Raw genomic sequence first — 18,740 nt, forward strand, 5'->3', positions numbered from 1 at the left:
TATTGTGATTTTTAAATGCTCCCCAGGGCTGGATGTGGTGGCTTACTCCTGTAATCCTAGCACTTTGGGAGGCTGAGGCAGATCACTGAGGCCAAGAGTTGGAGGTTACAGTGAGCTATGATGATGCCACTGCACTTCAGCCTGAGCAACGGAGGCAGACCCTGTCTCAAAAATAAACAAACAAACAAATGCTCCCCAGGTATTTCAGAAATGCAGTGAAGTTAGGGAGGGAACCACTGGCTATGTTAGGTCAAGGATGAATTACTAAGATATGATAAAGTTTTGCCAGATAGAGTCAGGGAGAAAGGAATTGCTTCTAATTGTCTTCTAATTAAGCAGTGCCCAATCCCAGGCCACAGATCTTACTGGTCCTGTTATGACCAGGGCCACACAGCAGGATGTGAGTGACTGGTGAGCGAGTAAAGCTTCATGTATATTTATAGCTGCTCCCCATCGCCTGAGCTCCACCTCCTGTCACATCAGTCACTGTCTCCCATCACCTCCAGATGGGACTATCTAGTTGCAGGAAAACATGCTTAGGGTTCCCACTGATTCTACATTATGGTGAGTTCTATAATTCTTTCATTATATATTATGATCTAATAATAATAAAAATAAAGTGCACAATAAATGTAATGTGCTTGAATCATCCTGAAACCATTTCCCCACTCCCCAATTACCCCCTCCCCCCACACACACACAGTCCATGGAAAAACTGTCTTCCATGAAACCAGTCCCTGGCGCCATAATTGGGGACTGCTTGGGGATTGGGGACTGTTCTAATTGATATTTTAAATTAATAATCATGGAGACTTTCCTTCATATGTCTATTAAAACATCTGAGTGCCAACTGTGTGCCACACATAGTGATAGCACTGGAATTTTAATTATGAATAAAATCTGCCATACCCAGGGAAGAAGAAAGAGGAAAAGCCTATGCAGTTGTCTGTCCATATCCACGGGTTCCACATCCTTCAACTCAACCAACCAGGGATTGAAAATGTAGTTGTGTCTGTATTGAACGTGTATGAACATTTTTCCCTAAACAATATAGTATAACAACTATTTACATTGGATTAGGCATTATATAAATAATCCAGAGAAGATTTAAAGTATACAGGAGGATATGTTAGGTAGGTTATATGCAAATACTGCACTATTTTACATAAGGGGCTTGAGCATGCTCAGATTTAGGGGTGGAACCAGTCCCCTGCAAATACTGAGGTTTGACCATATCTCTATGTACACATTACCTTCTCACTTCACTATGAGCGAGCTGCAAATGCACAGCTACCAGGGCAGCTCCTAAAAGCTTGGGTTTGATGTCTTCTTTTAGGGAAAACCAGAGAGAATACAGACTCCAGCTACCAACTGAATTATTTTCATAAGAACAAATAAATGGCACCCTCATATTTATTTTAAAAATTATATAAGAGATTGTCTCCTCCCCCAAGGAGCTCATATTTCAGTGATCAAGTAAAATTTAAGAAAAACTGAGTATCTCCCTTTGTGTCTATAATTTTCCAGAGGCATTTACACTTCCGTATAAAAAAAAATTTTAAATCTGGTGTTTGCTATGGACAGTATATTTCCTTTTCCTTTTTTTTTTTTTTTTTTTTTTTTTTTTTTTGAGACACAGTCTTGCTCTGTTGCCTGGGCTAGAATACCATGGCGTCAGCCTAGCTCACAGCAACCTCAAACTCCTGGGCTCAAGCAATCCTCCTGCCTCAGTCTCCCAAGTAGCTAGGTCTATAGGTACACACCACCATGCCTGGTTAATTTTTTTTTTTATTTTTAGTTGTCCAGCTAATTTTTTCTATTTTTAGTAGAAATGGGGTTTCATTCATGCTAAGGCTGGTCTCAAACTTCTGAGCTAAAGCAGTTCTCCCGCCTCTGCCTCCCAGAGTGCTAAGATTACAGGCATGAGCCATTGTGCCCAGCCAAACAGTCTATTTCAGAAAGGAAAAATGCAGTATTATATTTTAGTATGTTACTTTTTTCTTTAAACAAATATTAATAAATTTGCTTCGTCTAGAAATGTTTTCCCCACTGTCTCTCTTCCCAGTATATGAAGTTAAAAAATCTCTGAATTGTTCATTGTTTATTTCTACATAGAATATTTTTCATTCAGGGTTTTTTTTCAAGTAACATGGTAACATAAGCATAAATAGCACAGTAGTTTGTGACCTCATAGAGGAGAGGACAATAGAAGGGAAGAAAAAGCAAGAGCTCACTCTCATACCTTTTTAAGGAGAAAATGAATGCTTAAGATCCATCACTTGGCTACCTAGAATGTTTTCTTAACTCAAGAAAGCAGACATGTTTGTAAGAAAAAACTATCGGTGAAACTGAAAAACCTATCCCAAATATAACTCTTGAAATGAAGATTTAAAATGTAAATTAATAACCTGGATCCAAAAATCCCTAATTAGAAAACTAGACAATAAGAGGATGAAATAAAAAGTTTGCTATATTTTTCTTATTAACTCTGAAATAAAAATTTCATTTTTGACATTGAAAATATTTTCAGCAATGTGTTTATGGGCTTGTGTGTTTATATATTTTTAAACATATAGTTAGCCACTAATAGAATAAAGTCATATTTTATATTTCTAATACTAGATTTATTTTTATAAAGAGCTTGGAAAAAGTACAGTTAATAGTTTCCCAATTATAAGTAATAGAAACTCTGACTGAACTAGTTTTGGCAAAGAGGAGTCTTTTTGCTTTACAAACATGCAACCAAGGATTAAACAACCAAGAACATGAAGTACAGTATACAGGTGGACTTTAAGAATATCAGAAACCATGGGCTCAAATATGGCCAGGACTTTCTCTTCATCTCTCTTTCCCCCCCCTTCCCCCCCTGCTTCTAGCTAGCTTTATTTTTTCCTAGCTACAGGCCATCTTTTCCCACATAGCAAGAAGCACAGCTACAAACAGTTCTGGAGTTTTAAGTTAAACTAATTCTGACTTCAATTTTTTGGGCAAAATTCCCGAGAAGACAGACATTGTCTGGGCTTTAGTTGGGTGTCCCCTGTGGATCAGTCAGCCAGATTTGTGAAAGGGTAATAAAGGGATAAATCACTTGTAGTTATACCTATGTTGAGGTAAGGGGAAATTCCCAGAAAAAGAGGCATATCAGTCAGGCAAACAGTTTCAAAGATGTATGTGTTATATTATATAGTAAAATATAATAAAAATTGAAGAAAATTAGCATGAAATACAATGAAAAATGATTTATCAGGTGTTGCAGATGCGAGTATATTAAAAGAAAAGTCAATATATGCTTCTTATGTAAAACCTGAAACAGAACGAAACAGATTAAGAATAAAAGGTTGGCAAAGATATATTAGAAGCATACAAATAAAAAGGATGGATGGCAGTATTATCAGACAGAATAATATAGACAAATATCAACAGTTTCATATAATAATAAATAACATATACCATCTGGCTTAAAAGCAAGTAGGAGAAGTACCCAGGTGCCAGAAACAGAATGAGTTTCAAGCCAGAACAGTAAGGAGAATAATAAAGCCAAAAACCTCAGAGACAGTACTAGGAGTCTTGGCATCAGACACAAGCCTTAGGTGTCCGGGTACATTAAGGGAGAAGATAGGATTTGAAATACAGGTAAAAACTGAAGAACAAAGCTTTAGGCCATGGAATACTTTTAGAAAGCTGGGAATGATGAAATTAGTGAAGTGGTATTGGAACAACTCAGGCGCGTGGCCTGGGGAAGAAGCTGTGGATAGAAAAGTTACCTCTGATAAATCAACCTAGATCATTTCATGTGCTCACTAAGGTGCATACATGAAGACTTGAATACATAGAGCTATACAATGTTAGTGAAAATTCTTAATATTATGAAATACATTTAAAGTATACTCATAAATATGATATAATGAGTAAAGGGTAGTCCCACTAACATATAAAAGCATAGAAAAAATCCAAAAGGATTTCAATAAAATATTTATCATTATTATACCTAGATGGTAGGATTATGGGTATGATTTTTTGTTCCTTTTCATAAATTATCCATATGTGCATTTATTCAATTTTTTAAAAAAGTAAAACATTACACATTTAAACATGGTTATAGTACTTAGAAGGAATTTAATATAATATAATCTTAAATACTTTTCATTATAGAGCAAGAAAAGAATGAAAATAAACATTAACTTAAGTTTATTAAAGAACAAAAGAAGAATAAGGAAAGTGGGAGAAAGAACTAATGTTTGGCCTTGTATTTTGTTTTGTTTTGAAGTAAAAATGCTAAAGATTTTTAAGGAGATGCTAAGATTCTAAGAAAAGAACATAAATCTATTCACAAAATTAGAAAGAAGGAAAATACAGTAGATTATTATAGTAACTTATGTTCAGTTCTCTTAATAATTTTGAATATCTTTCAGAAATTTGTAAACATAGAAAAGGAAAAAAGTGATTGGAAAAGAAATTTTTTTACATTGTCGAAGCCTCCGTAAGGCTTGAGCCCCATGGAGTTTTAGGGAATAAATTTTGAGAAGTGCTTGCAAAACAAATCATTCCCATCTTATAAAAGCTATTCCAGAATCAGAACAGGAAAGCAGACACCCTCCACCCTGGTTCTATTTGTTAATCTTGCATATCCCTATAATATTACACTCACATATAAAACAAAAATGGTTCGACTTGCTGTTGGTAGGTAAAAAAAAATAAATAAATAAAAAAAAAAATAAAACAAAAATGGAGTGTTTCAGCCAGTTGCAGTAATAAATATAGATGTAAGAATAAAAGACTCGCAAATTTATGTGCTATTGAATATAATTTAATGAAGAAATGCAAGAAATGTTTGATATTACATAGTCTTATTTTAATAAATATGCCTCAGTGGTTCAAAAGAGGTTAAGAAAACTTGATATTAAAGGACATTTTTAATTTTTCTATTATATTTATCTGATTACTACAGGTATAAAAAAGAATTACTCCTTTTAATATTAATCTTATATCTGGATTCCTTTCCTATTAGTTTTCAAAGTCTTTTCAGTTGATTTTTCAGGTTTCTAAATGTATGCATTTCATGTTTGCATTCTTTCCAGTTATAGTCTCATTGAATACCAATTGGCCATATTGTAAAATGTATCTATCGGTCTCTTATTTGGGGGCTGCCATATGCACCGAAAAATTGGGTTAACGAATGAATGATGTTAATAAATGGACAAAATTGAAATACTGGCATAGTATTAGTGAAACCAGAATAGAAGTCTGAAACTATCTTAAGGATGTGTAAGTTATAATCATAGTGTTTATATCTGTGCACCTCTATCGATGTATGTGTGAATTTAGTATGTGATAAATTTGGTATATAAAGTTCTTCAATACAAAAATACTTCTTATTTGACTTAATTAAATGTAAAAACGTTTGAAATTCCAAGGGTAATAAAAGAAAATACAATGAGTGAGATGTGCACCATCTGGGGATGGTCATGATGGAGACTCAGACTTTTGGGGGGAGGGGGGGAAATGGGCATTTATTGAAACCTTAAAATCTGTACCCCCACAATATGCCGAAATAAAAAAAAAAAAGAAAATACAAAATTTGTCTGATCTCGAGGTTAGAAAGAATTTCTAAGTATATAAACAAAGAAAGAAAACTTGATGGGAAATATTGTTAGAGGTATACCTTTATGAAAGATCAAAACATCTGTACATCAAAACTTACAACACCAAAACTAGAATTAAAGACAGAAAATAAAATGGAAGGAGGGAAACTTTTTCCCACAGAAGAATAAGTAAAGGAAATATATGAAAAGGAGAAAATTGGCCAATAATGCATACAAAAATATTAAACTATTTAAACTTTAGTAGAAATGCAAAATAACCGTAAGTTTTCCTTATCAGAATCGCAGAGGTTTTCTGTGTTGGCAAAGACATATACTTTCGATGAAACTATAAATTGATGCAACCCCTTTTGAAGGTACTTTGTTTCAGAGCCTTTAAAATATAAATATTCTTTTACCCAGTAACTTTAAGTTTTTAGATTTTAATTATTGCTCATAAGGAAATAATCTTTTAAGACCAATTACACAAGAGAATGCTCACTGTTAATGCTAAGGTGAAAAACAAAATTTAGGTATGTTTTGATCTCAATTTATTTTATGCATGTCGAAAAAGGTAGAAAGAACTAAAAGTGACAATTGTTATCTCTTGAATTCCTGTATCTCCTATGTCAGTAGTCCCCAGCCTTTTTGGCGACCGGTTTTGCAGAAGACAATTTTTCCATGGATGGTGGGGCAGGGGATATGGTTTAGGGATAATTCAAGCTCATTACATTTATTGTGCACTTTATTTTTGTTGTTATTACATTGTAACATATAATGAAATAATTATACAACTCACTATAATGCAGAATCTAATGCTGCTCCTGATCTGACAGGAGGATCAACTCAGGTCATGATACAAGCAATGGGGAGCTGCTATAAATACAGATGAAGCTTCCCTAGCTTGCCTGCCACTCACCTCCTGCTGTACATCCAGTTTCTAATAGACTACAGACCAGTATCGGTCTACAGCCCAGAGGTTGGGGACTACAGTCTACATTTTCTACAATGAATACATATTACTTTTATAATCAGAAACTTTTGAAGGAGAATTTAGAGAGTGTTTAAAATGTAGATTTTAATTGTTTTTTGTGCTTGACTTTTTAACTCTACAGTTGGATTCTGTTATACATGTAAAGCTTATTAATAGAACAGAAAAGGTTTAGACAGTTAATAATGTACTTTGGGACAGTTTTGTGAATTTTGTGTGATTAGCTACATTTTTTTTACCATTTTATAAAATCCATGTATGTTTTTACCTTATATTGTCCATGTTTGTATTTGGCAGCCATATTTTCTGCTCTGAAGAATCTTCAAGATAAGATTCGGCGCTTGGAACTTGAAAGGATTCAGGCAGAAGAAAGTGTGAAAACTTTGTCTAAAGAAACAATTGAATATAAGAAAGTACTAGATGAACAGATACAAGAAAGGGAGAATTCAAAGAATGAGGAATCAAAGCACAATCAAGGTTTGTTTAATTATGAAGGAAATAAAATTCTATCAGTAAGTATTGTGAAATTATTCTAAAAGCAATTCTCTGTTAGTGTTTTCTAGTGGTTAGTATTTTAGGGCACTACAAAATTACATAGTGCTCAAGTGCATTTTAAGGAGCAGATGCTGATGTCATTCCTTAAATTTACTGACTGAATGCAAAGCAGATTTCACTAGCATACAAAATGATTTAGATAACCTGAAAAGGCTTCAGAGCGATGGAATGTGTTTATATTTTATATATAGTAGATTTGATTAATGTTAACAGTTTGTTAAAACTATTCTATGGGTAAGCTGATGTCTCTTTTTTTATGTATTTTTAGAACTTACATCTCAGTTGTTAGCTGCAGAAAATAAGTGTAATCTTTTAGAAAAACAGTTGGAGTACATGCGCAATATGATAAAGCATGCAGAAACAGAGAGGACATCTGTCTTGGAGAAACAGGTAAGGCACCTCACAGTCAGATATTCAAGATCAGTTAGTTGTGGGGGAAATTAATTGAAATAAAGATCTGTATTCTCAGTGAAGACTAATGGTGTCAAGGACTGAAATTTCTTGGGATCACTTATGGAATCTGAAAGTTTGATTGGCTTTCTTCAGTGTTATTGTTGCATTTGGTGTGGAGTATTACTTCAATTGGAAAAATACTATATAGTTGTAGCATACTTTTAAGTCATGTTAACTTCTTTGAGTCTACCTTTGTACCTCTTAAATTTATTTAAAGACTCTAGTTAGTGAGATACTTGTTTGAAGGGTCTTTATACTTTGTAAAACTCTTAACAGTTGTTATTTTAGCAAAGTATTCTTCTGATTTGTTAAACCAGACGTCTTTGTATTTAAGTAACCTGCACATTTGTTAAGAGGGCATCAACATGATTCTCAAATATATTTTTTAAGGCATTTTCCTTTTCCTATTATCTAGAATTTGTATTCATCATGAATACTACAATTTCTGGACAGCTTAACTCTGTTATATAAAATTTGACAATTTATATGCTTAATATGATCTAGATGCTATAAAATATAAAACAGAAAAACTATGCAGCTTTTCTCAATACTTTGAGGAGATGTCTCAGTATTTAATTCTCATAAGTATTATAGGTCTCTTCACTATGTTACTGAGTTTATTTCAGTAACTATATTTTTACATTTTCAATGGGTCTTTTTCCATCCACTTATTTTTGTTATTTTAATATACTATTGCTCTGTGGTTTTTATTTTTCTCTTTTTGAGTACTGTAAACAATTCTCATATTTTTAAAGTGTTCATCCTCTCATTTGTTTATCTACTGATTCTCCCTTATGTTCTTTTGGTTTTTTTATGATAGTTTTTTTTTTTTCCATGGTGGACTCAATATTCTTTAGAGTTACTTTTGTGGAAATTCGGTACTTCCTAAGTTGTGTGGGCAGCCTTATGAGACAATTGTGGATTCACCTTTGCTGAGGCTTAATGACTCTGGTCCAGATTTATGTTAATATATTGGTCGGTATTCTTGGATTATTATGGATTAAACATTGCCTGAAGTTTTATGTCTTATTCCTGTACATCTTATATACCTAGGCTCCAGTTCTGCATCATATGATATTAGACTTTAGGATCCCTTCATTTGCTTTCAAGTTCCTTTCTCTTTTTTGTATGTAGAGATTCTCCTTTCTTGATTTAAAGCTAGCTAAGTAATAAATAATTTACACGATTATTGCTATTTTGCCTCTATGGTGGATGTGGTGGAGAAGGGAGGGATCAGTTCCATTTGATAACTTTAAAATGTCTTGACTAATGTATCTAGGTGACAGCTATATAATAGATGTCTTTGGATTATAGTCTTTGTTTCATCAGTAAATTTTAAATAGCCCTTTTTAATAAGGATAATTTCATAAGACTGGCTCTACTTTAAAAACTGTGATTATCACTAAGGTGTACAGAAGGGAATTAGTAGTTCATACAAATTCCTGATAAAATTATTGCTTTATATTGTTTTGCTGGGTTCAAATTGCTGCTGTTATGATACCTATTGTCATAGCCTTATGTATGGAGAAATACTGTTTATAAGTCCAATTATTTAGTGTTTTGGCTTTTACTACTAATAGGCCTCAATTTAGTATATTTTCACTTCTCCTAGTTTAATGGTTTATTCTATCAGTCTTTAAGTCTTTATAGGAGGAAGTCTCTTTAAATCTGTGATTCTAAACCTGAAAATAAAAAGTTAAACAGTGTTTTATGTGGAATTTAAAGAAATGTAAACCAGAAATTAACTACTTAAGAGGACCAAACTAATTGAAAGTAGTGTGTGTGTATAGCCTATATGTCCAATAAGTCCCTGCTATCCCAGGGCACAGAGATAGTCTCACTATATAAAACCATGTGGTATGTAAAGTAGTATATATATTAATAGTAAGGGCAATATTCCAATTAAACCAATAATTTATTGATGCCCCTATGATTTCATCTTAATGTTATTTTCCTAGAATTCCTCTGTATATCTAAATAGTTCTATGAAGGGCCAGACAGTAGCATACAGTGTATTCTAAGGTATGCTTAGTGTTTTCCTGTTTTTTGATTGTCAAATTATCATACTGTATTTAATGCTGTTTTTCAGGTTTCCTTAGAAAGAGAACGACAACATGATCAAACACATGTTCAGAGCCAGCTTGAAAAACTGGATCTTCTTGAACAGGAGTATAATAAACTTACCACAATGCAGGCTCTTGCAGAAGTCAGTGCATGCAACTTATACTCATTAATGCATATCAGGGTTTTTTAAATTATATCACTCAGTATTTATAGCTATAAAGGTGATCTTACAGCAAAGAAGTATGTAGGAGTTTTAGGTCCAGCTTAGTGGCTTATGCCTGTAATCTCAGCACTTCAGTTGGCAGAAGCAGGAGGATCACTTGAGCCTGGACATTCAAAACCAGCTTGGACAATATAGCCAGACCCCATCTCTACAAAAAATAAAAATACTAGCCAAGTGTCATGGCGCATACCTATAGTCCTAGCAACTCTGGAAGCTGAGGCAGGAGTATCACTTGAGTTCAGGAATTCAAGATTACAATGAGCTATGATCAGTCCACTGCACTCCAGCCTGGGTGACATTGTGTGAGACCCTATCTCTTAAAAAAACACTTATTAATTAATTTTTAAAAAGGAGCTTTAAAAAAAGTGTAAGCTTGGAGAGGTTCACATTTTATAATCTTGATGGGTATTCTTTTTGAAAAAAGGAGGAATTCTTTTTTAAGAAATTCTATTTAAGGATTCTGTTTTTGAGTATCCTTAAGGTTTGTATCACTTGGTTTAAGTTGTTCTCTGAGTGAATTTTAGATTTAATTATTGCACTTGGGAAGTATTTAATACCTTAACTCAGAGTAAAGTTCCAGATTCGGCCTCCATATAGCCTATTTACCTTCACATAGATCTGTGTTCTTTGGCTGTAGATTTTACCCATAATTCTGTCCAACTATGTCACAGCTTACCTCACAAATGACTCATCATTAAACACAATGGAGAGTGTCATGGATACTGTCAAGCCCAGAGATCCCATTACTGGAGTGAATGAACAAGCTTATTTGTGCTAAAATTCACAAGTGCCTATGCTGCAATATTAAAATTTTACAAATAGACACTGAAGTCTTTTTACTATTATCACTTTTGATGTTTTTATCATAGAAAAAAATGCAAGAGTTGGAAGCAAAACTCCATGAAGAAGAACAGGAAAGGAAACGTATGCAAGCTAAGGCAGCTGAGGTAAGTTAAATGTGAGCAAATAGGTTCCTCATATTTCTTAATCCCTTTTAACATACAAATAAACAGTTATATTTGGGCATCTTAGATTATTTATATTTTAGAATAGCCCAATATATAAATTGTAGATACAGCTTAATGTGGAAAATTTTGAACAAGTATTTTTATATACGAAGAGTAAAATTTGAACAAATTTTGTAGCGTATTTCAAATCATGGATTTCAACCAGCATTTAAAAAAATAACAGACTAAAAAATATCAGCGATTATACACATAAGGTAAGTAATCATGTAAACCTTATCACAGGTCACTATCAGAAATGACAAACACCATCATTTAGTATTCTACTTATAGGTACTAATTTTCTTTGGCCTCAAGACACCTGAACAGAAGTTGAGGTCCTGGGGTGCCCCAGTTCCAAACCAAGTGAACCCAGACCAGTTCACAGAAGCCATTACATGAGGAAAATGAGCTCTACTTTCTCCTAGTTTGTTATTTTATCCCCTGTACTGGCCACTAGATAGAATAGATGAGGCAATGTGGATTCACAAAAACGTTGAGTTTAAATGTACTAACTGGAACTGCATTTCTAGGAGATTTAACAAGACCACTGAAGCAAGTCTTATATATTCAGTAAAATAAAACATTTGTGTTTTCAACTAAAGACTCTGTCCTTATGAGCTTAGTTGCTTAAATACCTCCCAGATATTCCCCTCCTCCTTCCAAGACCTTTAAGTTTTATGACATTTGCTTGTACCTTTTCTCATATTCAAGAAGCAGGTACTGGGCCAGGCATGGTGGCTTACGCCTGTAATCCTAGCACTCTAGGAGGCCGAGGTAGGAGGATCTCTTGACCTCAGGAATTCAAGAGCAGCTTGAGTAAGAACAAGACCCTGCCTTTACTAAAAATAGAAAAATTAGTCAGATGCAGTGGCTCATGCTTGTAGTCCCAGCTACTTAGGAGGCTGAGGCAGGAGGATTGTTTGAGCCTAGGAATTTGAGGTTACAGTGAACTAGGATGATGCCAGGGTGACAGAGTGAGTCTGTCTCCACGATAAAAAAGAAGCAGGTACTAATTCCAAGGAGTTGAGTCTCCACAGTTCAGTGTGTGGCCCAATGCCTACGGTGTCCTGGTCTCATCTCATATATGTGACCACAGGAATATAAACATTGTATTATCTCATCTTTGTTATTTTGTCTGTTTCTTCTAATGCTTCTCTGAACTCACTGACTTAAGATATTTACTTTCTATTAAACCTGATATATTACCTTCTCAAATATTTACCTTTTGATCAGTTTTTAGATTCGTATTTTTCCTCTCAGTGTGCTTTTCTGAGTTATGTAGCCACATGGCTTTATGCCCAACAAATTTTCTCTGACAATTTTCCACTTTGGAGCAAACCACTTTATAGTGTCTTCATATCCTCACTTGTAACAAGCAGACTTACAGGTTGTGCTTTATGTGCATTGTGTTGTTGAGTCCATTATATATGAAATGTAAAATTTAACAAGTTCATTGTTTTATGGATTTTAAAAATTAATTTATGCTACCTTTGCTTTCTTTTCCATTTAATAGGCAACAAGTAGGGATCAAATCACCTATGGCTGATAATATAATATCAGTAAAGGTTTTGGGTTCTAATAGTGAACACTGTTGTACTAGAAGAACAATGATGAGGGCTATGTGGTTCCAAGTCTGGCCTTGGGCCTTGAGGGTAGAGATCCCTCTATTCTCCATCATTGAATAGATTCTTTCCCCAAAGAATGCAATTATGTGGGCGGTATTAGTAATGATCTCAATATTTTTTTTTTTTTTACACAGAGTCCATTGGTTCTGATTATTGGTTCTAGTTCTAGCACTATCATCATTTCCTGGGGGGCTTTTTAAATACCTGTAAAATACAAATTTCCCCAACCTAAAGGCCCAAAATCATGAGATCTACACAGGAGCCAGGAAATCTTAATTTTTCTCATAAACTTCAGACATTTTTGATACATGTAGGCAGATTTAAAACAACCACTATTCAAGACAAGTTTTTTGTTTGTTTTTTTCTTTTAAGGAAAGTTGAGAAATTTGGTTAAGGGGAAATGACAGTCCTTTTTTGAAATCCTTATTAATTTCTTGTGAGATTTCTACTATGAAATTTCCTTTGTAGTCTCCATACAAAGGAAAAATTGTGTACAATTTTGTAAATGTACATTTAACTACAATTTCCCATTTTCCTTACGTATGGCAGCTTTTGGGACACCCTATATACACCATATTTTCTTAATCCACTCATGAATTGATGGGCACTTGGATTGGTTCCACATCTTTGCAATTGTGAATTTTCCTGCAATAAACATTTGAGTGCAGGTGCCTTTTTGATAAAATGACTTCTTTTCCTTTGGGTAGATAACCCAGTAGTGGGATTGCTAGATAAAATGGTAGGTCTACATTTAGTTCTTTGAGAAATGTCCATGCTGTTTGCCTTAGAGGTGGTACTAATTTGCATTCCCACCAACAGTGTACAAGCATTCTTTCTCTCTGCATCTACACCAGGATCTATTGTATTTGTACTTTTTAATAATAGCCATTCTGACAGGAGTAAGGTGATGTCTCACTGTGGTTTTGATTTGCAATTCCCTTAAGATTAGTGACATTGAGTATTTTTTTCATGTATTTGTTGCCCATTTCTCTTCTTTTGAAAAGCTCCTGTTCATGTCTTTTGCCCACTTCTTAACAATATCGTTTCATTTTTTCTTGCTGATTTGATTGAATTATTTGTAGATTCTGGATATTAGCCCTTTATTTGATGTATAGCTTGTGAATATTTTCTCCCATTCTGTAGCTTATCTATTTGCTCTGTTGATTATTTCCTTTGTTGTGCAGAAGCTTTGTAATGTAATATAGTCCCACTTATTTATTTTTGTTGTTGTTATAATTGCCCTTGGGATCTTAGTCATAAATTCTTTGCCTAGGCCAATATCTAGAAGAGTTTTTTCTACATTTTCTTCTAGAATTTTTAGAGTTTCATGCCTTACATTTCAGTCTTTTCTCCATATTGGATTACTTTTTATAAGCGGTAAGGGATAGAGGTCCTATTTAATTCTTCTCCATGCAGCTATCCCCCTTCCCAGCACCATCTATTGAATAGGGCTTCTTTTCCCCAGTGTAAGTTGTTGTCTGCTTAGCCAGTGATCAGTTGTTTGTAGGTAGATGGTTTTACGTCTGCGTTCTCTGTTCTGCTCCATTGATCTATTTTCTCTATTTTTGTAACCAATACCATGCTGTTTTGGTTACTATACCCTTGTAGGATAGTTTGAAGTCTGGTAATGTGATGCCTCCAAGTTCATTCTTTTTTGTTTAACATGTTGACTGCCATGAGAATTGTATTTATTTAATTCACTCTAGTTTCAATCCCAGGGCTACATGAAGCATATATAAAATCTTACTTTGTTGATGTTCTTGTTGTTACAATTAATATTGACAATTTAATTTTTAAAACGTGGATTAAATGAATAGAAATCAATAAGTTTTATCTTTCTATTCGTGTTTAAGTTACACTCAAAGTTTGTATTCTGTTTTCATAATAAAACAGTGTCCCCAAGAAGTTTCTGGGAGTTTTTTGTGTGTGGCTATCAACATGTTAAGATTGCTTTGGCTATTCAGGCTCTTTTTTGGTGAAGACAAAGGGTAGAATTACTTTCTCTAGATCTGTGATAGATGATATTGGTTTTTTGATAGGGATTGCATTGAATCTATAAATCACTCAAGGCAGTATAGACATTTTAACAATGCTGATTCTACTGATCCAGGTGCATATGTTTTTTTATTTGTTTGTGTCATTTGTGATTTCTTTCATCAGTGTTTGCATTTCTTAGTTCTTACAGAGATCTTTCACCTTGGTTAAGTACATTCCTAAGTATTTTATTTTCTTTGTAGCTATCATGAATGGTATCGAGTCTTTGATTTGACCCTCAGCTTAACTGTTATCTATAGAAATGCTACTGATTTGTGTACATTGATTTCTAGAAGTCTCTTGTTGGAATCTTTGGAATTTTCTAGATACAAGATCATACTATCAACGAAAAGCAATAGCTTGACCTCCTCTTTCCTGATTTGGATACCCTTTATTTCTTTCTCTTGTCTGATTGCTCTGGCTAGGATTTCCAATGCTATATTGAATAGAAGTGGTGACAGTGGGCAAGACAGCCTTGTCTTGTTCCAGTTCTTAGGGAAATTGCTCTCAATTTTTTCTCATTCAGTTTGAGGTTGGCTGTGGGTTTGTCATATATGGCTTTTATAATTTTGAGATATGTTCCTTCTGGGCCTACTTTGTTGACGGTTTTTATCCTGAAAGGATGCTGGATTTCATCAAATGCTTTTTATGTATCTATTGAGATGATCATATTATCTTAGTTTCACTTATGTAATGAATCACATATGTTCATTCATGTTTGCATCCCTGGGATGAAACCCACTGATCTTTCTGTCTTTTAGATGTAGGCATTTAAATATATGAATTTTCCCCTTAGGACTACTTTTGGTTAATTCCATAGAGTTTGATAGATTCTGTCCTCTTTGTTGTTCAGTTCTCAAGGAATTGATTTCCATCTTAATTTCCTTCTTGACCCAAGAATTGTTCGGCAGCAGGTTTGATCTCCATTACTTTGTGTGGATTTTGGAGTTTCTCTTGGAATTGATTTCTGGTTTTATTCTGCTGTGGTTTGATTTTGATTTTTTTAATTTGTTTTGAGATGCAGTATATAGCATAAGACATAATCAGTCTTGGAGAATGTCCCATGCACTGATTAGAAGAATATGTATTCAGTAGTTTTTGGATGAAATGTTCTGTAAATGCTCGTTAGGTCCATTTGTTCTAGAGTACCGTTTAAATCCAGTATTTCCTTATTTTCTGCTTTGATGATCTGTCTGGGTCTGTTACAGAAGTGTTGAAGTCCCTGGCAGTTACAATGCTGCCATTTATCTCTGCGTTTAGATCTATCAGAATTTGCTTTATGAATCTGAGAGCTCCTATTTTAGGTATATATATATATATATATGATTGTTGCATCTTCTTGTTAAACTGCTGCTCCCTTTACCATTATATAATGACCATCTTTGTCTTTATCATTATTGATTTAAAATTAATTTTTATCTAATATGAGAATGGCTACACCTGCTCTCATTTGGTTTTGTTTGCTTAGTATATTTTTTCCATTCCTTCACCATGAGTCTGTGAGTCCTTGTGGGTTAGATGTGTTTCATGGAGACAGTAGAAACTTGGGTTGTGTTTTTCATCCGTTCAGCTAGCCTGTCTTTTGAGAGCAGCATTCAGACTGTTAATGTTGAGTGATAGAATTGATATGTGAAATACTGTTCAGTTCATCATGTTGAGTAGTACCTCATTGCTTTGTTTCTTGTGCTGTTTTATATGAGCTGTGAGCTTTTAGCTTTTGGGTGATCTTTTTTGTGTCGATCTATGTATAATGCAGTTCTTAGTGTTTCCCAGTTTGGTTGTGACGTATTCCTTTTAGTGTTTGCTTGTCTGGAAAAGTCTTTATTTCTCCTTCGTATATGAAACTTAGTTTGCAGGATACAGAATTCTAGGCTGGTAGTTGTTTTCTTCAAGAAGACCGAAGATAGGACCCCAATCCCCTTCTGGCTTACAGAGAAGTCTGCAGTTAGCGATGGGTTTTCCTTTGTAAGTTACTTGATGCTTTTCCCTCATAGCTCACAGGAGTTTCTCCTTCTCATTGACTTTGGCCACTCTGATGACTATGTGTCTTGGTGATTTCCTCTTTGCAATGAATTTCCCAGGTGTCTTCTGAGCTTCTTATATTTGGGCATCTAAATCCAGAGACAGGAAAGTTTTCCTCAATTATTCTCCTAAATAGGTTTTCCTGACCTTGTGCTTTTTCTCTTTTCACCTTTTGGGATGCCTATGATTCTTACATTTGCTTGTTTTACATAATCCCATATTTCTCGTAGACTTTGTTTATTCCTCTTGATTCTTTGTTCTTTATTTTTGACTGAGTTAATTCAAAAGAGTTGCCTTCAAGCTCTGAATTTCTTTCTTCTGCCCAGTCTAGTCTATTATTAAAGTTTTCCACTGTGTTTTGTATTTTCCTTAAATGAATTTTTCATTTCCAGTAGTTGTAGGTTGTTTTTTTTTAATATGTCTATAGTAAAATGTCTATAGTCTTTATATCTTTAGTAAAATTTTCATTCATTTCCTGAATTGTTTTTCTGATTTCTTTTGAGTTGGTTTTCCATTTACTCCTGGATTTCATTGAGATTCCTTACAATCCATATTTGCAGTTCTTTCTGTCATTTCAATATTTCCATTTTGGTTGGGATCAGTTGCTAGAGAGTTGGTGTGCTCCTTTTGGCATGTCCTTTCACTCTGATTTTTCATACTTTCCGATATCTTGTGCTGATTCTGTGTTTTTTTCATCTGAAACTTTTCCTTCTTTCTAAGAAGATATGGCAACTTATATCTCTAGTCAGCAATCTTTGAATATTATTTTTAATTAAAGTAGTTACTAAGCTTTTATAGGAAAGGGCTTGGTAACATTTGCTGAAATACCTTCCAGATTTTTTTGGACATAAATTTTCAATTTTTTTTTCTTTTTATATAGTAAGTGTGTGAGTTTTTAGAAGAGGAAGGAATATATTTTGCTCTTCAGATGCTTTGTGTCAGGCAGCTGCCATCTTTTCACAGAAAACTATTGAAGCATCAGTTTAGAGTTATATACGTTGCATTTAACTCATTAGATAGAATTTGTGGAGCAACTACAGATAGTGGCGCTAATGCATTCTAGGCTGTGAAAAAAATCATAACACAGCAGTTGAAGGTAAAATGAGAGACCAGTATTGATTTAAAATATTTGACAAATATTGAGTGGTTCAAAATATAGTTAATCAGCTATGATGTGTTTTTCAGTCAGATACGATTGTTGGTTTTTATAGGCTTTTACATGGCATATCTCAAATTTGAACCATAGCTTTTATTTTTACAGCATTAACTTTTAGGCTTTCATATTTTCCCTAGTTGCAGACTGGTCTAGAAACAAATAGACTTATCTTTGATGATAAAGCAACACCATATGTTCCCAGTGCAAGAAGAATTAAAAAAAAGAAGCCAAAATCACCAGAAAAGGTATGAATACAGAACCAATCAGGCAAAGTACTGATTATTTGGTAAAATTTATGTGAAATCATTCATAAATCATGCATTACTATGAGAGTAAATGTCTTTCATTCTTACTTTGTTCATTGGGATGGTGAGAATAAGTAGTATCTACTCCTAAAGTTTTAGGAGTGATAGTGAGAAAAAAAAATTATCTCACTGTGATAGTGAGAAAAAAAATTCTGTGTGTGTGTTTACATATATATAAGCATTTTAGAACTAAAGAAAACTATGGAATACTACTCAGCTTTAAGAAACAATGGTGATATAGCACCTCTTGTATATTCCTGGATACCGCTGGAACCCATTCTACTAAGTGAAGTATCTCAAGAATGGAAAAACCAGCACCACATGTACTCACCAGCAAATTGGTATTAACGGATCAACACCTAAGTGAACATATAGGAGTAACATTTATCAGGTGTGGGGGGGGGATGGGTATATACAACCACAATGAGTAAGATGTGCAACATTTGGGGCATAGGCACTCTTGAAGCTCTGACTTGGGGGGGCATGGGCAATATAAGTAACCTTAACACTTATACCCCCATAATATGCTAAAATAAATTTTTAAAAAAACTATACAAAACTAGTATTATTAAGTATTACATAGTCATGTATGGTCTGTTTTTATCACGTTAATAAAATAAAATTGTTTTCCTTTCAGAAGAGTTCTAGGAACTATTTGAGTGCACAGCCACATTATAGATTATGCTTGGGTGATATGCCATTTGTAGCTGGAAAGGTGAGTTGGTC

The 18,740-nt window shown here is 34.0% G+C and overlaps 1 protein-coding gene across 1 annotated transcript in view; it reads left to right on the top strand.

Annotated features, from left to right (window-relative positions):
- Nucleotides 1–18,740, top strand: part of CEP57 (centrosomal protein 57) — a 47,452-nt gene that overhangs the window by 19,647 nt on the left and 9,065 nt on the right. The window contains exons 3-8 of the mRNA XM_012743904.3: nucleotides 6,868–7,047; nucleotides 7,394–7,515; nucleotides 9,668–9,784; nucleotides 10,735–10,812; nucleotides 17,847–17,954; nucleotides 18,652–18,729. Coding sequence (XP_012599358.2) covers nucleotides 6,868–7,047; nucleotides 7,394–7,515; nucleotides 9,668–9,784; nucleotides 10,735–10,812; nucleotides 17,847–17,954; nucleotides 18,652–18,729 — 683 coding nt within the window. The remainder of the gene's footprint in view (nucleotides 1–6,867; nucleotides 7,048–7,393; nucleotides 7,516–9,667; nucleotides 9,785–10,734; nucleotides 10,813–17,846; nucleotides 17,955–18,651; nucleotides 18,730–18,740) is intronic.

Source organism: Microcebus murinus, chromosome 4, assembly GCF_040939455.1.
Source record: "Microcebus murinus isolate Inina chromosome 4, M.murinus_Inina_mat1.0, whole genome shotgun sequence".
NCBI classification, from domain to species: domain Eukaryota; kingdom Metazoa; phylum Chordata; class Mammalia; order Primates; family Cheirogaleidae; genus Microcebus; species Microcebus murinus.